Raw genomic sequence first — 27946 nt, 5'->3', positions numbered from 1 at the left:
GCTTTGAAGTATCTTAGGTAGGATCAAGGCTTAAACTGCACAAAGGATGATGCTTAAGTACTTCAGAGCCTGGAGAAACCCCAGAGAGCAAAACATGGAGATTGTGAAAAGTATCTTCAGCAGACGTAAAAGATTATGTATAATCGCTCTCATGAGTCAGATCAAGAATTCTGGCAGCACAGTATCCCCCTTATGTCAGAAGCTGCTGCTGATACTTACCCTTATGATACCTTACAATTGCTTGTGTATGCACAGTAAGAAAGTCTGGAACAATCAGGCCCCTTATTTAAAGGAAAAGTGAGCTAACAGAGGCACTGTACACAAGGCTGAAATACTAAAAACTGTTCTGCTGTCATTTTGCCACGAAATACCAAGGGAAGAGCAATGTAATACTGAGATAAGCTAAACTGATTCCACTCAAAAGTACCTCATGAGATTTTGTCTAAGGTACCTAAGGAAGCAGCTAAAATAATCTGACAGTATCTAGAGCATAAGTAAGCTGTTGGAGGATGTTGGTTTACCAAGTACCATTTATAAAGAGGGGAAAATGAAGGTGAAACGTCAGATGTTCCAAACCCAGGTGTCCTTCAGTGAAGATCCTCAAATAACGTGGAGCAGTAAAATGCTGTTCTTCTGCCCAGAAACTTTCCTTTTCAAAATGCAGTCTGTTGACCATTTTCTTCAGCAAAGGTGGATTTTCCTTTGACTATTTCTTGGTTTCTTTTTTGCAGAAGTACTGCTGACAGCTGGGGCTGTATCTTCAGAGGCAAAGGCGCTGTGTTAAGGATGCACTGGGATCATCAGGAGGAGCTCTGCGTTCTTCATGGGGCTGAGGACTGGCCTTAGGCAGGGACCTGATGTTTCCTGTTCATCACCATGATGTCCTAAAAAACCCAACGATGAAAACCCCACCCCAAAAAGTACCTTTTAGTGGAGCAGTCTCTGTATTACTGTATATTGTGGTGTACAAAAAGGTCATCAGTATTTTTGGCGCTCTGCCTCTCGAAATGTGAATTTGGCAATGCCATTTGAGCAGGTCTAAGAGGGGCAGCCCCCTGGCATACCTGATCCAGTTACTACAGCTATCCAAAGCCCTCTAACTACAGGCAGAGAAAAGTGCCTGGAGAAGTCACGGTGGTAAGAATTTTTTGATTTCTCTAGTACCAATATCTGACAGAGAATGTAGTTCCTAGCCTTGACTCTTTTATATTAACCCCGACTATAAATGCTGCTTTTTAATCTCTTATCCTCCAGAGTCAGGATTTCCCCAGCAAAGTGGCAGTGCAAAGTGAATTGGCACGTACTAGTCCCAAATCCTGTCCATTGACAAGGGGGAAAAGGAGAGGGCGATAAACTTAAATTATTTAAACGCAGTTGTGACTAATATTTACATATTGATGTGCAGCTGAGTGCACTTTATAAAAGACTATGTAATGGATTAATGCAATATCTTTGGTAAGGACTTCACATGAAGGTAGGGTGTGCTCACGTTCCTTCTCAGACACGGGCTCCTCAGAATGATTTGCAAAGACTGCAGAACGTTCCGTTTTCTGTGTGTGGACATGACAGCAATAATCTTTCATCTTTTGGAACCTAACTTCGGCAAACTCAAGGCAAGGCACTGCAGTCTGAATCAGAACTTTGCAGTCTTTTTGTGAATACATTTTGTAAATACGATCTTTAAGATGATGTATTATATATATGACTTTTGTAGGTCACTAACTCATTTTTGCAGAGTTTGTGAGGCTAAATATTTAACAGAATTGATTCCTGTAAACTCCGTGTAGTTGAGGTCCAAATAGATTTGTTTGGTTTTTTTTAATGACTGAAGCTGGGTGACTTTGGCCCACATCTTTCTCTTCTTTGGTCTTAAACACTTCATTTATTTTTACATCTCTAACATATAGCTTTTATAAAAGACCAGTTGTTAAACGCTTTCTTCACCTTGTGAGCACCTTGTTACATTTCTTTTCATGTAAGGCAATTTGACACAAAGGCTCTGCGTTGTAAGGGGTGATGTGGGAGGGTCATGTCGTACTAGAATAAGTTGCCTTTTCAGATGATGAATCTGGATTGTGTTGTCTTTGGTCAATTTTAATGAACTCTAAATGATCTTCAAACAAGTTTGTCTGTTGCAAAATATTTGTTGTTACATGACATCCAGAAATCTTGAAGGATATTAAGCCACACTTTAACCAAATGTCTGCAACTCCTTGGATTGTTCTACTGGGAATGAATGTATTTTCTAAGCAGGTTTCTCTCATATCAGTATTTAAGTCTGGTTACAAATCTATTCTTGTTAGTTGCTGGTAGGGTGTTTTTTTTCCCCCTCCTCTGTTTTGGTTCCTTGAAATGAAGATCCCTTTGCAGTTTTTTCCATTTTCAGGCAGTTACATTGAGTCAAACTTCTAAACTTCTGTAAGGGACAACTCAGAAGCTTTTTGGATGTGTGGTGCTTTTATTCTATCTGTTGTTCACTGTGTAATGGAAAACTGGCTTCTCCCAAGTGAGTAAAAAGATCGTCTGTGTCCTTGATTGCTGCTTCTTGGTACTGTAAACAAGAGGTGAATTATTCTTCATTGATCTTCCATTTTAATAGAAATAACTTTTAACTAGAAATATCCTCCAGAAGTTCATCCTTTGATGAACAGTTGTACAGCCAGTTGCCTTCCAAAGGGAATGCTGATTTGATGGATCTGCTTCAGGCAGCCCTGTCTCTGCAGTCAGCCCTCAGGGTAAGGCTTAGGTGACAGTATTGATTTGAAACCCTCAGTCCAGTTCATCTGTGTTTTTTAAGGCAAAACTTTTCAAAGCCTGAGGAACTTTTATCTTTTTTCGTTTCTTAGAACATATCTGTGAAGTGCTGCCCACTGAAGTGGAAAGGCAACACTCCCTGGCTTTTGATATCAAATCAGAGTAGAGCAATCTTTATATTTTGTAGTTGTTCGTTGTAGTGATGGAAACTACAAACCCCAGTTGCTTTCATGAGGTGAGCTCTTGGACTATCTACACTTCATACATCCTGCCCTTTGAATGCTTTTCAAATGAGTGACTCTGTTTATACATCTGTGTGTAACTGGGACTTGACTGATGGGTCATCATTTTCTCATCTGTTTTTAGAATGCTGGAGCTTTCCAGAACCTACTTATTTGCTGAATCCAAAGATTTTTAGTTTAAACTTGATTAAAGGGGGGAGGGAGGCATTTTATTTTAAAATGCATTGATGACACCTTTCTTGGCAGCACTGATCCTAAATAATACATCTAGTTGGAAAATCCCACCTACTGCAGAAAAGCAAACTGACCTTGAACTCTGTTGGCATTTAATATCTTCAATTCTGTTTTGGTTCCATCACAGCAGATTTTTTTCCTCAATGTTTTTTAAAACCATTTTTCAACAGTAGGAGAAGAATGAGCTCCTCCAGCCACCTCTGGTCACTGCTGCATCACGAGCGTTGTTTTGATCACAGAAACCATGTTCTTATCAAAATCAACATGTAGTATTTTTTGCCAATCTTGGCCCAAAATACTGCTTTTAAAAGTTAGAAAATCAGGACCATTTTTTTTCAGTCATAAGACAAAAAGTATTTGAATGTTGTACCAATTAGCACAAGTTTTATTTTGGAATTTCTGTGCAGGCTACCAGATGACAGAATGATACAGCAAGAGTGAAACCATGGGATTCTGAGAGCAATAGTTAAAAAAAAAATCTCAGGAGAAGGCATACAGTATTGAGAATTGCAGTTAAGTTTAGTTTACATGATAAGTATTGCTTGAAATATCTGTATCTTTATTTTGCAAAAGAGAAAAAATCACGGGGACTGATTTTATAAGAGTTGGTTGTAAGGTATTACTGCTCTTCTGATTTTTGTGTTTGGATGTTAATAATGATGTAAATAAAGGTTTCTATTTAAAATGGGAACTCGGTGACACGGGCTGGTAGCTGTCTAATACTTTTAAGGCTGATAACTGCATCCCAGAAAGGTCAGAGACAATCCAGTGCTATCACTGGGGAAAGCTCTGTAGAGCATTTAAGTGTTTTCCTAGTTGGCTCTAACAGCTCAGACCTTCCACCTCTGAGACTCATTTAGCAACCAATGAGTGGAACTGATGTCATTTTGAACCGAACTCACAGCCTGTAGCAGAGCCAAAAGGAGGAGGAGGGTGGGAACCTGGCAACAACCTACCTCTCATAAAGTCCCCACTGCTCCTTGTGTCCTGGTCCTGTCACAGTGCTCAGGCCTCCAAAGCCTCACCCCCCTGCTGCACAGACCAGAGGCTGAACACAGAAAGAAGGTAAGTGCAAATTGTTTTCAACTAACCCACTACTCTTCCTGGGAATGGCAGACGGCTGCTGGAATGCAGCAGAAATGTGTTTCTGTTAGCAAGCTTAAATTCACTATTTTTAACTTATTTGTATCGATCTTGTCGTCTGGCAGATGTTTCTGATAGTCCCTGGAAGGGGAGAGAGGTTACAAACAAAATCTCTGGCTGATGGAAATTGGCAATCAGATATTACTTCCATTACAGAAAAACTCCCTTGGAATAAGAGTTTAGGAAGTGCATGTGACTGACTTGTGCAATACAAACACCACCTCAAGCTTGTTTTACTGTATAGCACAGAAACCCAAAGGCCCTACTGCCACTTCTTGAGTGGGTCTGTTTAACTGGTTCCTAACTTTAAGTGTATTTTTTTGGGTACAGGAGTGTGGTATCCCTTGGGAAGTAACACTGCTTGAAACTCCTACTGTGCCAAACCAGGAAGGGCATCACAATAACTTCCAAGGTGTGTATTTAGGTGGTGTTTAGAAGTGCAAGTTCATGTTTGTGTTTTGAAAAAAGTACCTCTTTGTTAAGAGTGAAGGCCACGGTTGGTTGAGTCTGTCACACGAGCTCCCTCCTGCATCTGCCTTTAAAACAGGTCCCAGATTAACATGAAAGAAACTGTACGTACAAGTGTCACTGCGTAGCGCCTGTACTGCGATGTAGTGTATGAAAATACTCAAATAGACTCTGTACACTGTGCTTCCTTAGTAAAGTGATGTGGTTTTCCCTTTAAAAGCCTTTAAACAGTAACTGTCATTCAGAAGATCTACTTTTTGTAAACTATAACTAGCTTCTAGGCTACAAGTGTTGGACTGCTGGGAGCTGCCTTTTTAGAAAAGACATGTAAAAGTTACACAACTAAGCAAACGCTTTCTCCAAGGAATTGTTTTGGTTTTGAACATACAATAGAATATTACCACATAAAAAACTTCATACAAATCTGATTGCATTAAAATTCCAGGTGTACATTTACTGAAGTGTGTTCAGTACTTTTCAAAGTGGATGAATTCTGAGATGTCCTGTGCAACGCAGAGTAACGGGTGGAGAGATGGGCTGTGGGCATTCCGCTCTTTTTATTAACAAAACTCTTCACAACCTGAAGGATTTACTTTCAAACAGTATATCAGTCAATATTTACACAACCCCTCCAAAAACCTGGCATCCTGTTAGTCAAGATTTTCTCTAATTTTCCTAGAGGTGGCAGTAGGATGGACAAGATGTGGAACTAAAATGGATCCTCAGAGGAACTGTGAGAAATACCACTGTGCTGAGAATATTCAACGCTGCTGCTCTCTTCAATTCATCAATCTCTGAAAAGTTCTTTTCCACCACCACCTTTATCCCAGTTAGCAGCAAAAGTGTCCATGTTATCTAAACCTTGCTTTAGTTATACTTGGCTTGGAAGTCTAGTCAGGACAACTGAAGCTAGAGTTGAACTTTAAACGTTTCAAGTTTACTTCTGTGTGGCCGCTTTGCCCCGGGGCTGAGCCCCCTCTTTGGCCTGCTGCGTTCCTTCCAGTTCCTGGGTGAGTGGTACTGGTGTCTTCTTGAAGTAAAATGCCTTGTGAAGCAGGTGAGGTATAATCCAAAGCAAAAAGCAGGACGAGAGTGGATTCCCGAGACCTGTATTTGACAGCATTTCCCACAATTTCACCGCCTCTATTGAACTCGCTCACCAGTGCAAACACTGGATCTATTTCAGCCTCAACGTTGATCCAGTCCTCCAGGCTAACAGTAGAATTCTTTCTGAAGTCATACACATTTTCATTTAGTCTGTACATGGATTCAAGTTCTGGCCAGTTTGTATCCTCATGGAGGTGCAGCTGGTGGGGGAGGTTAGCCCTCCCATCCTTCCCACAGTTGGCCTCTTTAAAATAAAACAAACAGGCTTTAGTGTGTAACGTGGTGAGAGGAAGAGCTGGAAATACATCTTTAATGGGTCCATGCAGGAAAAAAATTAAACACTGTGGACCACTTCTAACACTACAGCAGGTTCTGACTTCAGTTTGGTGCTAATGCCAATCAAATGCTACCAGTACATGAGCAGATCCTCTCGGGTGAGTCAAGAATGTGAGACCAGCATTGTTAAGGTACTGGTATGTACTTTCTCAGTGCACAACTGGAGAGCACTTCAGGATTTTTAATGAGCTGAAGCCTCAACCCTCTGTTTAAGGGGAGACAGTAGCTGCCCTGGCAAAGGTAACTATTTGTCATGCATTTAAATTCACATCTCACCTTTGGGCTCTTGCAAGGTAGGAGCTGATTATCATCTTCAAGTTTAAAAAGGCAGTCAAGTAAGCAAAAAGCAACCTTAGATTTTAGTATATGGCAGAATAAAACAAAAGGTACAGCTCTGTCTCATCTGTGCTCTAATTTGCCTTTGTTACTCACAGTACCTGATGCTGTGGTTGAATAAATAGCAAGAAAATACATTATACCCTCTCTACTCAGTTTTGTTCGTTCTGGAAGTGTGAGAGACCATGAAGTAGCTGCTACAAGTTAAATTTAGGCAAAACCAAGATAATGGTCTCTAATTTTTCCTGGCAGTCAACCATAATTGGTTCCTTCAACTGAGCATCCACTTTTGCTCAAGTTAGAAACTGACTTGACCTCAGCGCTCCTGGATTCCCAGAGAACTGCTGCTGAGAGGTTGTGCACAGCAGCAGCTCCCTGTAATGTCAGCACTATCCTATGTCTTGCATAATTTGGAGGATTTCCTACTGAAGCATTCCATGAGAGCAGAAGATGATGTTAAAAAAGGTGCTGCATGCAGAAAGAGAAGTGGAGGAAAGAAAGGTAAGAAAAAGCTTAATGCTTTTTGAGAACTGCTCCCAACTCACAGTGACTTGGCAGATGATGGTCTCTTCACATCTGGCCACTTTCGACGCTGAAACTGCCTAATTTTCAAGCAGCAAAAGGAGAAAAAAGTTAACCATCACCAAGAAACCCACCAGCACTACACTCTGAGAGATGAGGAGAGACAAGGAGAGAGGAAGAAAGCCCGAATTTTGGCTACAACAAAGAGAACATGCTGTTAACATTGAAACAGCTTTTCAGTGTTTCAAAGTAAACTGGGCTGGAAAGATCTTGCAAGTGCCATGTGGTTCCCAATCCCACACTCCCACTTCTGTCAGCATGAAAGTGGCACCTGGATGATAGTTTAACTGGTAAAAAAGAAAGTACCTGTACTGCTCGTAGCTTCCATCTTTAAGTCCTAGAGGAGGAAAAAAATAACAAGTTACTAAGCGCTGCCTGCAACAGGATCAACTGTTGGCCAAGCACGAGATTGCAAAAGAGCTGAGACCAGCAACAGCTCAGGGAGTATTTGCCATGGTGTTTCCATACATGTTAACTGGAGCAATGTTAACAACACAAGATTATTTTGCAACTACCTTGCAGTAACACAGGCAGGGGAAACCCAGTCAGCTGAAGCACTGCTGTCCTTTTGAAGTTGGAAGGTACTTTTAAGGCACTTTACCACAAGGGCTGTGCCGTCTCTAAAAGAAATATTTCTAGAAATGGTGCTTTCAGTTGGAATGCTGACACTCAGCTGCCAAAGTAGTTGCCCAGAGTTGCTGTTTTAGTGTCCATCCTTGGAGGATTTCAAGATAGGAGTGGATAAAGCCCTGAGTAACCTGGTCTGTTCTCACATCTGACTCTGCAGGGAGCAAAAGTTTGGACTGAATGAACTCCAGAAGTCTCTTCCCACAGGAGTTGTCCCACAAGTCTCTGAACTTGGAAGTGGCTATTAGGGTACTCAAATGCTTTCATCAGATTTTTACCTCATCGCTTCCCCTAGCATCTGAGGAAAATAAAGACTCAGACCTTTTTGACTGATGCCCATGTCAGAGTGGTCAGTAAGAGCCCCATTTCCTTTGGGGAGTTTCTGAGCGTAGCAGGAGAGGCCCTTACCCAGATCCATGTTCCTGGTCCTTGGATTGCATTGTTTGTATCCTTTGCAGCTTCTTAGTTCCATGAGCTGGACGTGCAGTTGATTGAGGACATCTCGATCTAGCGTATTCACGGCATTAATGAGCTGCAAGAAACAGGGGCTCTTGTTAGCAACAGCTGCTCTGTAGTCTGTAACTTTCCTGTATCGAACACGTGTGGTTTATCTGTACCAGGAAAGAAGCCAAAATCATCCTCTGTTCACTGCTTTGGGCCTTATCCCCATCCTGCACCACTAGTGTGGCACGTCAGTGTCTCAGCAGTAAGGAACACGGCTCTGTTTCTCGAGCTGTACCTGATAGGGGTCGGTGTTGAGGTCAAAGTACTCCAGAAATCCAGTCGCGAATTCACAGAACAGGAAGTTGTGGGTCTCATTGATTGTCCTCAAACACCAGTACGTGTTGTTGTTGGCGCTGGTACAGGCACAGAAAGGGCCCACTGCAAATGGAAGAGCAATAAAGACATGAGGTAGCTCCTGCTGTCTGGAGCGCAGTTCATTACTTTTTATGGTACCACTTCATCCATAGACAGCGAGTCCCTGCCGTGTGTGCTCTCAAGCAGACTGATTCCAGCACCATCTTGCTCTCTGCATACCTGGCCCACTCAGCATGGCTAACTCAAGCAACATGTGAGCTAGTTGCTGTCCCTGTCTTCTCTGGCTGGGGAACAGCCCAGGCTGTGGGGTACCTCACCCAACTGTACCGTACGTGGTAGCTGGAGGGTTTTACCTGCAGCTCTTTTTGGTTTTCACTCCTTTGCCCTTTGTGCAAGGATCATGCCAACCCTGAAGCCAAGGTCATTTGGTATGAGGAATGCTGCGTGGCTCTGGCTACAGCACTAAGGACAGCAGTACCCTCTACTGCCCCAACCTCCTTGCCAGCCTCGCCGGCCCTTGCCTGCCTATTACCGAGTTGAAGCCATCCTTACGTGTCCAGAGGGGAGCGGTTTGCCAGTGCTGGTTGTCGTGGGTGAAGCAGGTCAGGCCAGGCATGCTGCACGTGTCGTTGTTTTTGATTCTCTTCAGCAGTTTGCGCAGTTTCTTCTTCCGCCTTTGCTCCCGAAGCAGCCACAGTCTGTCTTTCTCCTGCAGGGCTTTCCTGCACACGGGAACATTAGGGTCAGGCAGACCCGGTTACACTTGGACACACCTAACAGAAAGGAAGCAGCTCATAAAAGAAGCTGCTCTGGGAAGAGGCATAACTGGTATTTTTTAATTAAATTGCTTCTCTTCCAGGTGGCTCTGGAGAAAACCCTGTGCCATTCAACATCACCCAACTAACCCAAAGCCAGAAGGGTCTAGAGGCTTGTCTGAGGTCTGTGATGGGACATTTCCCAAACCAGGAACCCCTTCCCAAATTTACAGGCATCTCACCGTGGGCTTGGTTCCTTGCCCAGGTGTCTGGATGCTTATTGTTTTAATACAGGATAAATTAAATACTACTACTTCTGCTTAGTTTGTAACTGCTGCAGGAACCAAATGGGGTTTTTTCAGTTCTTCTTTCAAAGGAACGTATCTTCACTTACTTGAAAGGATGCAGACTCGATCCCTTGTGCCTCAGTTTGCTTTTGTGTTTTGAATGGTAACTGGAAAATAAAAACCACATTGTTGGTGACCAATAGAAAGACAATTGTTCCTGTTCCTAGCACACTTCCATACTGGATCTGAAGCAGGTCCTAGTGAGAAGTTCCAAGAGAACCTCAGCAAGGTGCATGGAACTGTCCCAGCAACAGCAGCATCTCATATATTCAGAGATAGAGAGTGTGTAAGCAGACATCCACTTTGTGTCTGAGTGGCTTTACTGCTATGGCTCTGTCTCCAGAAACTTACAAGATTTTGCAGAAGTTTCCTTTCTGTGTAGTTTGCAAAGTTGAGACAAAACAGCCTTAGACAGTGGCAGTATTTTCTGACTGATAAAGTTCATTATACTACCCACAGAAAACACAGAGTGGTGGAGGTTGGGAGGAACCTCCAGAGATCATCCAGTCCAAGCCCCTGCTAGAGCAAGTTCACCCACTCAGCAGAGACAAACTAAGTTCAATAAATGTCGTTTCTGAGACAGTGCATCAGAGTTCAGTTAGTTGTCAAGTCAAAACTCCCTTCAAAACAAAACAAGTCTTGTAAATTATTAATGCTACTGGGAGCTTTGATAAATTTAATCCTTACAGCAAATTAATAACACAAGATCATTAAAGACCTATCTCTCTTCAGTCATTTTGTTTTAGTCTTGCACAGACACTGGGTATTTTATTAACTAATCCTAAATCTTAATTCAATACAATTCTGCAAACACTTAAACATATACAACTGAGATCATTAACTTCATTGGCTTCAGTTCTTTACTGAAGTTAACAAATGAAGTTAACTTCATTGAACTACAGTTATTTATCTTAATAATGCCACACACCAGTATAAGTGCTTCCTAGATTGGGCATGAAAATGTAACCTGCTTTACATCTATATAAAGCATTTATCATAAGAATACCTTCACCTTTACAGCATTAAATAAAGTCAGTTACCAGCAGTTTGGAAAGCAGTGGATTATACAACAATATCAATGTTTGGTGGATTTGCCCTTTAGAATTGTACTGATTTCACTTAAAGCACTTTTTGCCATCGTTCCATGGGTGGCACAACCCTAGAGATTGATGTTCTCCATATTTTAGCCATCTGCTGCTAAAGGCTTCATCACAGAATCCACGTAGGCCATGACAACTGTGCCTCGTGGCTGAAGACTGGGGTATGTTGCACCTCCAAGGATTTAAGTGTTCTGCTCAAACCCCAGCTCATTCCATTACAGCAACAACAGAAGTATGGTCCATGCCCTCTCACAGAGTGGGGGCTGCTTTAGCCACAGCTCACAGCACGGCTGCTTTGGGACTACAAGTACCTTCAAGTACAGCTCCTTTTGTGGTACTCAGATGGCTGCTGCCACAGGTGTTGCTGTACCCTGGTGACATCTGGCTCATAGCAGCCTCAGAGACTGCTCTGTGATCACTGTGACCAGAAGCAGCTGCTCCTGGTTTCCTTCTGAACAGCTTTCTGAGGCAAATCCTGTTTGAGTTAATATTTGATTTTGAAAGTTGCTGCTGTGCTTATTTGCAGAGCAAGAGTTTGCTGCCTCTCCTTCCTTGAACCCTCTTCCCATGAGCTGACCCTACAGCCATTTTGCAAATATTTGGCTACATGAGAACCCAGCTATGCTGAGACCTTAATGCATAATCACTGTATTAGCATGGCCTATTGCACTTAAAAGTCACGAATCACCTGCACTAGAGGGAAAAAGAGATCCTGTGTACTAAGTGGTGGATACAAAAACACAGTTACTCTGCACCAACTGCTACATTCTTGCTCCTCCCACCTGGCAGAGCTGCTGAATAGGATGCATCCAGCCCTGGTAAAAAATGAATGGGAAGAAATTCTTCCTCTGCCACTGTTCCACATGCTTTTCACACTATTCTTTTTAAAACAGCTTTGAGTACCACTGCACTGTATTGGCAATTTGCCCTTCTGCAAAGCAAGTTCTGGAAAAAAGCCTGCAGCTTGAAATATTAATCTCTGGTATCTAACAGCAGTATCTTCAGTACCAGAGCAAAACTGATAGGTTTATAAGCTGTGTTACCCATCCTGATACATCACCACCCCTTGACACAAAGGCAGTTAAACTCCCAGCTGCTGTGAGGTGAGCCTTGTACCTCTGCAGCGCTCCAACTGCCCCAGGAAGCGTTGCACAAGAAGGGAGTAAGTGGGCAAGGACTTCACAATTCTGACCTCTCCTGTGCAGACATACACCAGCTACAGTTGCATACTACAATCAGTTACTCTACACAAGAAATACCTTATCTTGTTGCAATCACACTCTTCAGGTCGCTTCTTCTTCAGGTGGCCTCTCACTTCCCTCAGGTTTTTTATTTTATTCTGCAAAGTTTCAATCTAAAAAAGCCAGAAAGGTGCATGTTAAAAGTACAGCAGGATTTAATCTGATTCTCACCTTCTCATCCCATTCCACTGTCACCTAATGCTTCCTTTTCACCACCTCCCAGGACTCAGCGCTAAAAAGCACTTACAAATGATGGACCTTTCCAAAACGAATCTACATGAGGAAAGCTCGGGGAGGGGGTGGTGCAGCCTGCCTGATTGCTGAATGGGAGGGGGAATGGCAGGGCATCCAGCCTCAGACAACCACTCCTGGTTCCATTGTGATTTTACCTCCTGTGCTCTACAGCACATTTGCAAGGTGAGCAAGGTTACTCATAGAAAATGAAGCCCTTAAATGTCAGCCTGTTACAAAGCCTAAGAAGGAGATGGGAAGGCAGTCTGATGTCCCCTCTTCAGAGCTTCTGTAATAGAAAAGCAGCAAGGCTCTGTCATTTTGCTAGCAGCCTTCTGCAATGTCTGGCTGTGTGGTTATGGATTAGCAGGTAATTGTGCCACCCACTTGGTTTATCTTTAACCACCTATTTTTTTCAGTAAATAAAAACTCCTGCTTTTGCTCAGTCTCCCTCACACACAGTGTGGCCCATTTCCACTCCAATGGGTGTCACAGGCTTCTACCTCAGTTCTTTACACAGCAGAAAAAAGCTAAATAATCCAGTGTGAACAACAAAGTCACTGTAAAACTATCATTAGACATCTGTGACCATCAGTCTAGTGGAAGCACATGGCTGCTGAAGCACAGACAGGACAGTGTTCAAGACAGAAACACAAAGAATCCGTCTCTGTGGCCCAGAATCAGGCACACAGCAGAACTGAGCTCTCACTCCCTCTGGCACTCTGTGGAGCCTACATTTTCTGACAAAAAAAGAATTACAAGAGTATGGCTGACACTGAAATTGCCCTTTTTAGAACCTAGCAGAGTTAGAAAGGTTTTCAGTGTCTTACCTGCCTTGCTGCATGTCAGTCTGTACCATAAAAGGGGGCCACCAAGTTCTTACACAAGACTGGGCCCCAAATTCATGTAATTTGGTAAGAGTCTCCTTTGTGCTTCTCTGGCATTTGTTCCACTATTATTTGATCTTTAGATTTGAGACTGCCTCTTCCCCACACAATGTGTGTGAAGGGTCTGAGTTTATGTTCCTCCGTATTAGTGACAAAAAGAGTCAGATTTACAGGCAAATTCCATAGGGCAAATTAGCTCCAGAATGTTCACACACACAAGCTAAGGAGAACAAATTCAATTCCGAAGTGCAAGGGTTAAACACAAGCAAGCAAAATAAACCTAGAATAATTCACTTTTCCTTGGGCTTGTGTTTGACAGTTGAAGGCCCCTTTCTGAGAGGTGCACTGGGGAGCAGGGCTGTGGCCTGAAAAAGATCCAGATGAAATTTTTCCTAGGATGGGGACACTTAGAAAGATCTCTCATTTATCTCAAAAGGCTTATGATGTTTCTCATCTGTCCCTTCAGTTGAAGCTCTCTTCTCCACCCAGCATCTTCAGGAACTTGTAATAAATTATCTCTGAAGTGTCTATTCTGAAATCATCTACCAAGTTCAAAAGGTTGCAGGGAGGGACAGATACCCAGAGGCAGACAGACACAAACACAGTCAGCACGATCCTATCAGCCCACAGAAAGCACCCTGAACAACACACACTGCAATGCACGACTGATAACATCACTGACCTCGTGGTCAATATGAAGTTTATGGTCCTTCCAAGCCTGCAGTGACCTGTACAGATCCGTGTCACACTGAACAGTATCGTTCTCCAGGATATAGCACCTTGGCATGGAAAAAGCAAATCATGTTTATCATAATGGACACACACCCACAGAGCAATGCAAACAGCTGGTGTTAATAACACAGCTCCAGGACAGATGAGAAGTCAGATTGGAAATGACATGCAGGATTCAAAATGCCAATGTTCACTCGGGAGAACAGAAGTGTGCTATGAGCAGGGACACGAGTTTGGGTTTGGGTTGCCATGGAAATCTTTTAGAAGTAGGGAAAATTCAAGGGGAATATTCCTATCAAGCAGAACCTGTTAACTGCTTAATTTCTATATGTAAATTGTGCTGCACAGAGTTCTTGCCTATTCATTGGGCTGTCTACATAAATAATCTCTACTAACTCTCAAGTACTGAAAGCATTACTCAGAAGCAATTTCCCAATGCATAATTAAGTGATGCAGGGGTACATCATAAAGGAAAAAACCCCACCAAAACCAAAGCAATGCTGCTGTTTCCTAAAAAGGGGATAGAATTTTTCAAAGAAATCTCCCTGACTTCAAAGGCAAGATACTCTCTGGCAATTTTAATTGCTTATGTCTCACCAACTTCTAATGCAATCCAGGTTTAATGCTCTTTCTAAAACCACCCAACCAACCCACCCCGCTAGACAGATTTACCTGAGAAGTGCATGAAGGCTCAGACAGAAGCCACACACTCAGTTTTGAGTGCTTGTTTAAATCAATACTCTTTTTTCCCCCCCGCTCCTGTAAACCACCTCATGCACATTGTCCCACTGCCTTCTCTTCTGCAAACGTCCCTGAGGACTCCTCAGGCACAACAGCCCTGATGGGTCCTTGCCTGGATTTGGGATCTACCCAGTAAGGCAGCAAAAATCAATTTAACTTGTTCCAGGGGAAAAGTAAAAACAGTGATTTATGGGTCCTGAGCACTCATGGGAGCTGGGCTAAGAGGGCACAAGTCTCTGCTGCCAACCTAGCAGCACTCCCTGGGATTGGCGAGTCTCTCACTGTGTAACCAGAAGTGAAATGGACATCACAGCTTCCACCAGCAGCAAACTGGCTGCTGCATGTTTCCATGAGCTGGTCGTTAAACAATTTAATGCACGTAATCAATAATGACTGGTGGGTTTCCTGATAACTCACAAGCACTAATGGTGACTAAACTAATTAAATACAGATGAAAATACATCATCAGTCCCTAGAACTACACACTGAGGAAAAGCTTTTTAGCAACTGAAATGCCTGGACAATTCCCTCACCTCTCAATACGTTCCACTTCCCAGTGCCCCTGCTCTATCCACTTTCATTCCACCCCATTTTCCTTTCCTACAGAAAGCTCTGAGTGGCTGCTTCCTCCCTTAGGGACAATTTGGTGTTTGAAATAGTAAGTATCACATGAAGCTAAGTCACACTCCAGCTGGAGCCTCTGGTCTTCAGGCAGGACAGGGCATCTGCTGCACACAGAGGCTTCCAGAGGCAGAGCCCTTCCTGGTTTCACACAGGTGTGCACACAACTCTTGCAGTTTCACTTGTCCTCACTAGAAACGTGCACTGCCCCGTGATTGCTGTCTTCAAAGTGCAGGAGACACAAAAGCCCTGCTGTTAAGATCTTCAGAAGCTTCATGTCCCTCTGTACATGACAAATAAACCCCAAAGCTGCTGTAAGAATTTTAGTGAAGCTAGGGTAGGCATCCTGAAGGCACGCAACATGCTTCTCACCAGCTAGCATGGGTGAGCAGTCACTTAAGCAGCAAAAGCTTCCCGAAATCCACCACGTGCACTCACCTGTGTGTCACTTTGATTAGGTTAGGGGCTGGATACTCTGCAATGCCCCCAGTGCCACTGTATTCCCCCATGTCTTTATCTTCCTCCTCTCGAAGAACAGCCCTCTGCATCTTGTGTCTCTTGGTGATGTTTCTGGGTAAGACAGGTTGGTAGCCATCCTCTAAACCCAAGTTATAAACAGCTCCCTCCAGCTCCACAGCCACAGAACGGACGGAGCGATTCCGGGTGTAGCTTGGTTTGTATTCTGCATGGGAAAGGCAGAGAAATGATGAAGAGGGATGGAAACAGCATGTTACAATTTAGTCCTCTTTGTGGTTCTCCAGAGGAAAAACACCACACTGTGACGACTGGAATTAATTGGATGACAAATGGTGTTTGTTGCAGCTGTCCTCAGAGCTGCTGCTTCATTACCTTGTGCATGGACAGATGGATACTTCGGGCATGGGAGAGAGGGCAGATATCATGCAAATGCACAGGGATGGCAGAGGGGGGAAGAAAATTTGTCCAATATCATTTTGAGAGCTCAAAGAGTCTCTGCTCTTCCTCTAAGAGTCACTAGATGTCAGTAAGACCTCAAAAACTAACCAGGCCAGGCGTCGGGTCATCCTCACGGACTAGTTCGCTATTGATTCCTGCTGTCCACCATGCAATGCTCCCCTGCTAGGATTCATTCTTATCCCAAGTATTGCCAGTGTTCAGCCTGAGTCTTCTCTCAACTCTATGTTCATTCTTCAAGGCAAGATGCTTGACTTTCATTTATCCACCTCCAATTCTTTTCTTTGCACTTACTTTCCTGATGTGCAGACCTGTCAGTGAGTTCCTCCACGAAGCACCACTCTCCACTGCTATGCACTCCCTCAGACTTTGCTTCTGCATTTGCAGCCCAGAGGCAAAAGGAAACATTTCCTACATATTGTCACTACACAGCATGAGAGTCTCATGGCTCTTCCCACCATTGCTGCTTTCCAAAGCTCTCTATCCCAGCCCAAATCTCTTTGGTCTGGAATGGCACAAATATATGCTACTTAGGGAGACTAAATGCACATCTAAACTTCCCTACTGCATGATGGGGGGCATCTCTTGACTGAATTTCCTGCTCACTGCCAACAACTGCTGAGAGTCACTCATTACTGTAAGCTTAATCATCTCATTCATTGAGAAAAAGGTACAACCAATACCACAGCCTCTTCTGCTCTCTGCCCAGGGCCTGAGCCCTTGCTGTGCATATGAGGCTTGGAGTCATCTAAGACATCAGTGGAAATAATCAAGTCCCTTCGCTCCTCTGGTCACTTCTCCTCCACCCAGAGCTGAAACACACAGCCTGTCATCTGTGTCAATGAGGAGGACAATCTCTCTTGCAATCCCAAGCTCCACAGAAAGACCAACTTTCTCTCTGGGATAATCTCCACAGGAAAACAGGGATGAAAAAAGGGAACAGCAGGTAGAACAACCAAAACTGACAAAACATTCATGTCAACAGCCATGCTCTGGCATTAATGCAGAGTGACCTTTCTAAGAAGCCTTACATTAATTCCAAATGCATTGCAAGGCCTCAGAATTTTGCAGACAGTGGGAATCAAAACAAACATCTCCTCCCACCTGAAACTGGTCCAAGCACTATATTCTTGTCCGCACCATACACAGCAAGTAGAATACCAGCTGGATTGTCTGGCTTAGCACATTTTCCACCTGTGGTTCAAAGTTTATTGATGATATAAAGCCAGGTGAGTCACTGCTGAAGGAAAAAAAAACCCAACCAAAAGACCAACTCTATTTCAGGCACCCATTCAGGAAACGTTTGACTAAATTAGGAGGAAACTCCCATCTTTTCAGAAGTGGGAGGAAGCTCCAAAAAGCTACACCCTAACAATTATATTCAAAGTATAAACTCCCATTTCTTTAACTGTTCCCTCATTTCACCTTGTTAAGCTCAGCCAACTAACAATTTACCTTCCTTCCAAGTCTAATATGCCAATCCAGCATGTTGGATCTCAGCAGATAGCTGCAGGGAATTGTTGTCTACACATGTCTCTGAAGAAGCAGAAGCCAGGAGTTCCTCCTCCCTCGCAGCCACACGAACCCAGCCTTACAATGAACAAATTGGTTTGGAGTGAGACAGCTCATAAAGGACTTCTTGTCTCTCTTTATAGCAACGTGCTGTCCACACTGCTGACTCAGTGCTGGGATTAGTCCCAAACTCCATTATTTTCAGAGGAAGTTGTTAAAATATTTAGTAAGATCAATATTCATTTGTGCTGTGCTCTCCCACCTGCACAGAGCACTGCAGGCATAACCACCAACAGCCAATTATGCATCAGTCAATCCTCCCCCAGATTTAAGTTTTACTCTCCAATTCATTTACCTGTGTACACAACCCACAAACAAAGTAGATCCAGGGTTGTGAAATACTTGGCACAAAACACCTACACTGTCTTTCTCAAGCTATTGAAGCTTGGCTTTGGTGAGCTCTGTGGGTCCCAGTGCCCCTCTTCCTCTGGTCTTACAGAAGCCAGCTGTCTTACAGATGGTGCTGCTAAACAGTTGCATCCTCAGAAATGGAGCCTGGAGACATTTAAGCCTAAGAAACGTTTCAGTGCCCCACTCATCCATCTGTGTCTTCTTGGACCACCTGACAAGCACGTTTGTCTTTGTTGGAGCTTGAAAAGAAGCGTGCTACTGTGGTCCACATTTCCCCAGTCCAGAGACTCAAACATACCTGAGTTTCTACAGTTATTTTTGTGGTAGCATCTCAGGTTTCAACACTAAGGCAAAAATGCAAACTGCAGTATCCAAAATTATTATTCAATTGAATAAAGAAATGTCTTATAAACCCATAAACTTCATATCTGGCATAAACAGGTTTCAGCTTTCAGGTTCCTGTTTATTCTCCTCACGTCCTCATCACTCAAGCCTTGTAACTTACTTTGCAGCCACCAAATTCATGGTTTAACACTGAGATCATGTGGAAATGACACCTCTCCCAGGGAGAGCTGGGACGACTGTAACCAGCTCCAAGTACTGTAAAGCATTATCCCCAAAGCAGGGACATGGCTGCTCAGTGGGAACACTGCAGAAGACAGAGAACTCTTAGTCTTTCTTGTTGACACTTACTCTGTGCAGGTATTTTGTACCTGATGTATTTTACAACACAATGATGACAGAATAAGCCAGTATGCAAGGATTCTGCTTTTACACGTGCCACAATGAAAATCATCACTGGCCTCATGAATTCCTGCTTCCAGTAATGTCTATTTCCCAGGATTTTGTAGAGAAGATACTTTTTTTCCTATACCAAAATAAAATTAGGCACTTGGAAGTCAATGCTTTGAAGTACAGGTAACAGTTTAGAGAAATACAGACAACAGCCCAGAGGTGTTTCCTCTCAGCCATTACATACCCAGAGATTTCTAGAGAACTTATTTTGAATCCATGTCCTCAGATATTTTGAAAAACAAAAAAAACCCCAAACCAATTAAAAAAAAAAAAACTTTCTTACATCCAATTTCTCTAAACTGCCATTAAAATTTATACTTCAGATGCATTCTCTTTAGAGCAGGGCTCAGCTTTGGGTTGTGCTGGTGATTTTTTCTAATAACCAAGAGGGCCCTTTTGCTGCAGCATTAAACCAACCTCAAAAGAAAAGCAAATGACATGAAAATTGGAATAAAAATGCACCAGCCCCTTTGTATACACTTTTGTTTGTTGTTTACAAATCTGTGTGGCCTATCATCATTTCCACACATGCAGCTTAATAACTCCTTTAATCACATCCACTTGTTCATCACAGGAGGAGATCAAATCCACAGCAAGAAAAAGGTAACAGACCACAACACAGCCAAACATTTGAAGAGCTGACTGTTACTTTAAACCTTCTTCCTGCTACAAAGCTTCATTTCATCTTTCTTATAAAAAATAAGAACATGTTAAAGAAAATCAGGAGGACAGAGAAATGCACATTCCTGACAGCCAAGGCCAGACGTGCCGAACATTAACGCCTAGGTGTTCCTAGCTTTGCAGGGGAGCTGTGTGTTTGTACATGGCCCAAATGGCACGTACATGACATGACTCTTTTGCAAATGAATTGACTGTATTTAGAAAACATGGCTGGCTACTAAATGCAGTGCTGCACCTGACAGTGAGCCCAGACCATGCCTTAATTAGAAAGCAATTATTTTTTCAAAACACTTGGTGCTTCAGCCCCTCTATCAGCACTTTAGTCTGGTCTTTTAGACCACATGCTCTCACTACCATGATTGGCTTTAATCTTTCTGAAAAGACAAATCCTCATACCCCACCAGGGTTTACAGCACACTTGACACACCCCAGAAGCAGGGCATCCAATTTAGCTTTCCTGAAATGACTGTAGATTAGAATCCGTCTCAATCGCTCCCTGCAAATCCTTCTCTGTTGTGCAGGGCAGAAGGGAGTGATCAGGGTGTTCCCTTCCAAACTACACGATTCCTGTGAACTAAAGCATTAGTGTGAACTGGCCCTAGTCCAGTTTGGAACTTTTATTTCCTATTTAGCTCTTGTTCAACCTGACCAATAGCACTTACAGGCAGCATTCCAGCAGGGCTGCAGTAGGATCCTGTGCACACTTCAAATTCAGAGCAACATACCCCAAAGATGCTTTTAGAACTATGCAATCCAGCACTGCCTGCACTTTATCCCAGATCTCATGAAACACATCATAAAGTTCCAAATACACATCATGAATATCCAGGTCACCCTCTGAGCACTTGCAATGCAGTGAGGCAGCCGCCTAGGTGAGCTGTTTATAAAAACCTCGGTGCATTACCTTGGCTTGCATTGCCTTGTGCTCATTTGTGTGCAGCCTGTGGTGTCTTAGATAAGTGCATGTAAAAGAATAGCCAACACCAAATCAAGGAGTCTTATGTCAAAAGGTCCAAGCTGACCTCTTCCACTGTATGGCACAGCATGGATGTGGGCAGAAGGAAGAACAAAGTGTCTGTGGAATTGGTTATTTTACCTAAGACACGAGCAATGGCAACACAATTTTCACGATCCTATCCCACGCTGCTAAAGAGTTTCCTTAAGGAGATGAGGTGAGTGAGCTGGAGGGTAAAGTACAAACTCTGTCTCTTCTGAGCAGAACACATTGAAAAAAACCCCACCATTCTGATTCCTCTGCCAGAGGTGACAACCTTCACTTACCTCAGCCTCCTTCATACATAAACTAAAGGTAATTATACACTTAACCACTCCTCTGGATACTGTGAAAATTAGTTAATGTTTAGGAAGCACAGACACTGACGAAAAGTCCTTAAGTGTTAAGTATTATCAGATAGCATTATGTTGCCCTCACTTAAATGGTTTTCCTCTTCTCATTTAAGTGCCTTCGATCTACTCCTGTTGTTTGACTCCCCAGGAGTGAACTTTCTTCTCTATGACTTCAAAAGAAAAAAATGTAATTGAACTGCACGTTCCAATGTTGTTTAAAGATGATCTGGTGTGCCACATATTTAAACAGCAAGCAGAGTTGAGTAATTTCATCCTGGAACTAATATTTTTTTTTCAACTAAAAATTAGCTTAGTAGGTACTAATCAGCTTGCAAGGGAAATATAATGGGAGAAAATCAATTTAAACCCTCTGTTTGAAGCTTGTGCCAGGTCATTATACAGTAAGACTAATCTGCTAAATAATTAAGGCTCTGTATTTGTGGAGTGAGACGAAAGAAACATTGCAAGTGAAAAATAATTCTGTGCTGCCATTTGCCTCTTTAATCTATAATTAGACTATGTACTTCAAATATAGATGTTAGTCTGACTAAGGTTTAACACAGAGCCAGCGAAATAGGCTTTCTGAAAAAGCACCTGACCTGTGCCAAGGAAACCAGGAACAGAGTCATCCCCTTCGGACATGATCTCTGGTTAAAAGTCAGCTTTGCCTCTGCTGACTGAGCACAAGGAAAAGATGTTAGAAGCAAGCAGCTTCTGTAACACAGCACACCCTTCCTTATTAAAAATGAATTACTGCAGTAACAGCTCCAAGCACTGCAGCACCTACTGAAAACTGGGGCGTTTGCTGTGAAGCACTGCTCATGTTCCACAGCCCATGTAACCATGTGCTACTTGCCACTTCAGTGTGGGTACTGCATTTCCCAGTTTTGAAAGACAAATACAGGACCTTAATTTGGATTAAAACATTCCTCTTCCTAGAGATGTTTTCAGATGTGATTGTCCAATATGAGACACAGTGTTTCATAGTCAGACACACAGTAAACATGCTGATGGAACTCAACACCGTGAAAACCAGAACAATGATGTGTGTTAGCAAACAAACTTGTAACAGAAGACTCAGTGGGTTTGCTTACTTTTCTTGGAGAAGAGTTTCTTTCTCCTCCCAACGTGGCTCAGCTTGTATTCGTTCTCTTCACAATTGCAGTCTTCACTATTCCTGTTGTAATACTTGGGCAAAATATCGGAGCTGCCTTTGGTGTTGCCTGCAGCTGCCAAGTTTGCCATTCCCTTGCATTTGTGCAGCTTGAGCTTTCCACTGGCATCTTCCACACACTGCCATTTCTGGAAGAAAAATGTGGTCATTAAAACTCTGTTCCAACTGTGCTTTGTCTAATGGCCATCTCCAGTGATCCATCAGTGATTCCTCATTGTAGTAAGCTGGGGCTCATCCATCATCTACTACCAAAACAGCTTCTGCAATCTTCCATTCTCAGACCAAACAGGAACTCTTTGGAACACTCTTGCATTTGTTTCTTGGAGGCAGAACAATGGGAATTTCATAACAAAATCAGACTACAGCTAAAATTATGGAGGTGACAAGTGGCAACTTTCAGAAGCATAACTGTGGCACAAAACACAGACGTTCAAGCCTTATCTACAGCCTTATCCACCTACGTACCAGTAAGTGTGTGTGGCAGGCTGGTAGGAATCTATGCCATTGTTATGCCATTAAAACAGCACCAAGCTCCAGGCCTGCATACTCACAATGGGCTCCAGGCTCATTCCATACTCTACAAGCAGGAAAAAAACTTTTTGGAAGAGTCTCCTTCTCTTTCCTAGTTTAAATGTCTGATAGTGGAATGATTTTGAGTTGTGGGTTTCTTTACTGTAAAAATCTAGTCTGAGCTTGTTTATCTAGACTTGTCCTGCAGTCAAAGAGGAGGAACAGGCATTTCCAGGGTATAATTCATTTCATCCTAAGGCAGCCACAGAAGAGAGATAAAAGAAAGGATTGCCCTGCAGAAACAGATGTGCTGTTTCTCTTCACTGACCTTTAAAAATGTTGGTATGACTGGATCAGCTATGGAAGTCTGTAGTTAGACAAGTTTATCTCCATCTTGAGTGTTTCACTTAATAGCTTTTCCCATTCCACACCCTTGGGCTTGACTAGCAAAGCTGAGCTGTACTGGATGCCTGTGGAGTGAGAATGTCCTCTTTCTTCCACTCAAACTAGAGAAAAATCTCATTCCTAATCTCTTCTTTCTTCTGTTACTCAAAACCTGAAGGAACTTGCTTATAGCTTCCTTTGTGCTGCTCACAGAGCTGTGCTGAGGGCAAGGGTGTTTAGCCACCTTCAAGCTGGCACAGAAGTTTTGCCCACTTCCCAGATATATCACAAAACCATTTCACCTACATCTTTACTTACCATCACCCTACTAGCTACAGAGCTAAGCTTTGAGATATGTAAAGAAACCTCACAGTAGCAGTTGCTACTGCTTTAAATAGGGACTCAGAAACACTTGAGCCTTTTGCTGAGTCGAGTGGCATTCCTCTGTTCCCCTCTTACAAAATTCTATGTCTACGCCCTCAGGACTCGTTGGAATATTGAGAATTTTCCAAAGAAAAGAAGAGAAGGGAAAAACACAACAGCTCCCAAGTGAGATGACATTTTACTGCAGCTCTACAAGGGAGATTCAGGCACTTCAGTTCCCATAGAGAGGTGGGTCCTGGCTGGGACAACAAAGCCCACATTTTTCCATGGAAATTCACTCCATTGTTTGCATGACAGCAAAGAAAGAAAACAGTATCACTGTGTTTCTGTAATACAGAATTTAACAGGAGCCAGAAATGAACTGGTGAGTTACACTGGATCTATGTCAATGAGAGATCCTCTCACTTAAAATGATCAGAGTTTTATGGTGTGGGCACCTGTTTCCTCAGACAATTAAATGCCAAGTCTCCTGAGCTATAATTACTTCTTAGGTGCAGATACTGTGTCCAAACCCCTGTACAATCCAAGCCTTGCATTGATGCAGATAAACCTGTCTTGGCTTTCAGCACAAGGGATCATAGGAAATCAATGAGAGATACTGACAACAAGACATTTGAATGGGGTATCTTTGCCTGACTGCCTTCATCTGCAAAGCAGGACTTACCTAGACGAGTTGTACAACAAAAATAACCCTTGAAGAATAAACTGCTGAGTCTTAATTTTCTTACTATTTTTATTAATGCCTGACAGTGACTGATGCACAGGCTGAGGTTTGATGTGAAAGTTGTTTTACTGAAGTAACATTTTCTTTCACAATTTAAAAAGAAAGATGTAAAAACATCTGTTGCTGTTTCCTATTTCACTTCATCGGAATTTTACTTTTGAAAATACATGAACAAACTGCATTTGGTGTTCAGGAGAGGTCCATGCTGTAGGTGTCTGACACATGAAAAATGAAGATTCAACAGAGGGCAAGTTAAATGCCATGATGAGAAACACTGTAAATAAGTGCTCTGATGTGTGGCCCAAAATTAATTTTTCTCTATTTCCTTCATCTCCTGGCAAGAAAGTGATGCTCCTTTTCCCCCTCCAGGTGAACTGGAAAAAAAAATCCTTTAATTTTTGGTGCAGTTTAAATCTTTCCAAGGCAGCTGTATGCTATAGTGAAAACATCTTAAAGGCTTTGCTGGAAGGGCACATTGTGTGCATTAGCAGCCCCACTGCTGAATGACTGCAGTGCAGAACTACACAAATGACTTTAGAAGCAAACAATGAACACATGGGGCTGGGGGAAGGAAAGTCTCAAGCTTGTATTTTTTTCCCCAAATAGACATGGGCATGTGTGAGAATGTCTGGGATTTACCCTTGGTTTGCCTGTAGGTACAAATGTAAACTCTCTAGGTCGATATCATAGCTGTATCAGTCACAGCCACTTCCTCAGCATGTGTTCAAACTTAGGGGAAAAGGGCAGTAATTGCTAGGGAACTGTGCAAACCTCTCCTTGAGAGTCAATAAGCTTTAAACACTGTGAATTTAAGCATTTTAAATTTCATGCAGAAACCTGTGACAAACCCTGGAAGCAACTAAAATAGTTTATAAAAGGTAATCACTTAATTAAATCCCTGTATGAAGAACTTTAGAGTGCCCCAGAGATACTTTGGCTCACAGGTACAAATGATAATCATCCAGCAGCAAAACGTAATTCCATGTAAATACTGAATTAACTCAACCAGTCAAGGAAACAAAGCACTCTTAGTTCAGCACTTGCCCACAACTTTTCAAGTTGTGAAGAAAAATCAGGCCAAAAGATGTGATCCAGTTCTACAGCTCATAACATCTCACAAGAGCTAAGTCCTGAAAGGGAGGGCAGTTTAACACAAACTAAAAACCAGTGGCAAACCCAGACTCCCCTACAGTCTTTATCCCAGCTCACATCAAAACTCAAAGGAAGAATCTCTCTGCCTGCAAAGCCTTTAGAACAGCTACTCAAGCCATCAAACAAATGGCTTTTGCAATATGTCCTGAAGTCCATCAAGCTCACGTTGTGCAAAACTTTCCAGACACCTCGTTTAATCATTAAAGCTGTTCCAGCTGGAGATTCCCCACCATCCTTGGGCAGGCCAAGTTAGCTGCTGTGCTTGTGCTTTCTGCCACCTACTGTGCTGGGCTTGTTCTAACACTTCTACCCCATCCTCCAGCTTACCTCCCACTGCACAACACATGCTCCTCGGTGATTTGTGTGCAAAGAAGAGGAGTCTGGGCTTTAGTTTAAGGGAGAAATTAGTGCTCAAAAGTACACTGCAAAGGCAAAAACCCCTGAGAGTTTGTAACATGTACTCTCCTCTCCAGCCCAAACTACCTGCTGTATTTATCAACAAGAGTAAACAAGGACTTCAGTATCTATGAAAAATGAATCTTAACAGCAGCAGTTGAATGGATGCCCTGTTTCCCTCCAGCAGCACTATTCACCTTGAACATGCAAATGACCCCTTAGCAGGAAAAAAATATGTATTTTTCCTGTGTGTCAAAAACCCCATTATTTCCTTCACAGCCTCCATCACCACAAAGTGCTTTTTGCATTATTGTGCACCAATGTCTCCTTACCACTAAAGCAATCACAGATGTTAATTCAAAGTCATTACTTGAGGACTCAATCAGAAATAAACAGCCATGACCTTCCCTGTAGGATATTTTTTCCTCCAATTCACTCATTTCCCCTTCTCTATTGACATTGTTTTCTTTGGGGGAAAAGGGCTGATCACACAAGCCTTGTTAAGAAAAGCTTCCAGTTGAAACATACAGCTTTCAGAGCTGAGTCCTAAATCATCATGCTGTGTCTCATCAGCTCCTCTTTTTGTTCAGTGAAAGAGATTCCATTCCCTTTTACAGAGAGTGAAAAGTGAAAGTTGTCTGCCAGCAAGGCTCCCTCCCGAACAGTTTTAGGAACATAAGCTCTAGGAATCAAAGTTTCTGTAGAATAATAAAGTCCCCTGTGCCTGCCAGCAACCTGACAAAAACAGTTTGGTGATATCTGTGTTCTTTAGTTTACGCAGATGCTTTCTGAACCCCATCCCTGCTGCCACGATGGATGTTGAACTAGAAACAAACTGATTTAATGGCTAGAAATTGCCTAACTTGATTTATGAGTAGCCAGGATACATTCTTTTCTTATATGAAACAGTACAGTTACAGTTCAGGTAGTATGGAGCAACTGCAGTTACACTTTAGTTAGCTCTTCCTTGCTGTGGTTTGCCCCTTCTGTTACTTTTTGTTGAGCTAATGCAGCAAAATCCAGAGACATGCAATTCCTTTCTCTACAAGAGGTAGTTCTAATGCTTTTGCTGGCAGCTTGTCCTACTGCTTACATGCTACAGGATTCAGGAAACAGTCACCTTGAATTTCCCATTGTTTGCCTCACACATACTATTACTACTCCGTTCTGGCTGACTGAAAATAATTTGTTCGTGTCTTCTGCATAACATTTCTGAGACTCATGCAGACAGATTCCTCTCTGCTCAGCTATTGGGGTTTTTTTTCCTTGGACCAAATATGGCCAGCTCTTTGCAACAAGTATTATTTTCTTAGTCTTCTAATATTATTGTTGGGTTCCCCCACCCCCCCACCCCCGTTTATCCATTGGCAAAGAATGAGTCTGGTTTCCTCTACTCCATGTCATCAGCATAGAAACAGCACTGCCTGGTCTTCATTCCACCTGGACATTATTTCATTACATTGACTCGTGATTTTTTGGAGATTTGGACCTCTGGGCTCTCAGCTCAATTTCTGTTGCCACACACTACATATCACTCAAACCTTAAAATTATGAGATGGATGAACAGTTTATTAACAGAAAATTTGGAAGACCTTTTAATGCCACAACGTGTGGCTGAAGTGAGGCAGGTGGGACAAGCACAAGAATGCAACCAGCACGCAAATAAAAAATCAGGCTTTCGGCTAAATTTAAGTTCATGATTACATAAGGCATTTATCATTAATATAATAATTGGACTGTGGTATAAAATGGTCCCAGGTGCTGTGTTAGGTACTGCAGAAGCTAAGGAGTGACTGCAGCCTAAGCAGAAATTACCTTAGTGGAGGAGGAAATAACCAGCAGCATCAAAAGGGGAATTGATTTGTCTGAGGCCCCACATGGAATCTGTAACAGTTTTAAGACTGAAGACAGGCTCCTGACATCCAGCTCATTGTCTTTTGAACTAAACTGTGCTGCTTTTCATACCAGGATATCTGAAAAACCTGGGGTTTTTATTAAATGTCGGTATTGATTTTGGCATGCTAGTTGCAACCACCACTACTGCAATGACAAGCAGCCGAAAAATCTCAGCTAACAAGAGATGGAAATTTCTTGGTTTTGTGAAGCAACAAGTCAAAAACACCCATAAGTAAAATAGCCTCTGGAAATCATTACAGGCTGTTTCTGGCTGAAAGTGGATAACAGTTTTGTTAATTAGTAGTTCCTGATAAGGAATACAATCCTTGAATAATGGCCTTAAT

The 27946-nt window shown here is 42.6% G+C and overlaps 2 protein-coding genes across 14 annotated transcripts in view; one reads left to right on the top strand and one right to left on the bottom strand.

Annotated features, from left to right (window-relative positions):
* Positions 1-3984, top strand: part of NCOA3 (nuclear receptor coactivator 3) — a 75894-nt gene extending 71910 nt beyond the window's left edge. For all 8 annotated transcript variants that reach the window (XM_062009246.1, XM_062009238.1, XM_062009244.1 and 5 more), the window contains one exon: positions 732-3984. In XM_062009246.1, coding sequence (XP_061865230.1) covers positions 732-743 — 12 coding nt within the window. In that variant the 3' untranslated portion in view covers positions 744-3984. The remainder of the gene's footprint in view (positions 1-731) is intronic.
* A 1395-nt stretch (positions 3985-5379) lies between these two features.
* The window catches only part of SULF2 (sulfatase 2), a 130324-nt gene continuing 107757 nt past the window's right edge, over positions 5380-27946 (bottom strand). For all 6 annotated transcript variants that reach the window (XM_062009247.1, XM_062009249.1, XM_062009250.1 and 3 more), the window contains 11 exons: positions 22077-22284; positions 15742-15985; positions 13892-13988; positions 12110-12204; positions 9798-9857; positions 9201-9370; positions 8569-8711; positions 8238-8361; positions 7509-7539; positions 7166-7222; positions 5380-6192 (listed from right to left, as the gene is read on the bottom strand). In XM_062009247.1, coding sequence (XP_061865231.1) covers positions 6162-6192; positions 7166-7222; positions 7509-7539; positions 8238-8361; positions 8569-8711; positions 9201-9370; positions 9798-9857; positions 12110-12204; positions 13892-13988; positions 15742-15985; positions 22077-22284 — 1260 coding nt within the window. In that variant the 3' untranslated portion in view covers positions 5380-6161. The remainder of the gene's footprint in view (positions 6193-7165; positions 7223-7508; positions 7540-8237; positions 8362-8568; positions 8712-9200; positions 9371-9797; positions 9858-12109; positions 12205-13891; positions 13989-15741; positions 15986-22076; positions 22285-27946) is intronic.

This window comes from Colius striatus, chromosome 16, assembly GCF_028858725.1.
Source record: "Colius striatus isolate bColStr4 chromosome 16, bColStr4.1.hap1, whole genome shotgun sequence".
Taxonomy (NCBI): Eukaryota; Metazoa; Chordata; class Aves; order Coliiformes; family Coliidae; genus Colius; species Colius striatus.
This window is presented reverse-complemented; position numbering and strand designations above follow the sequence as displayed.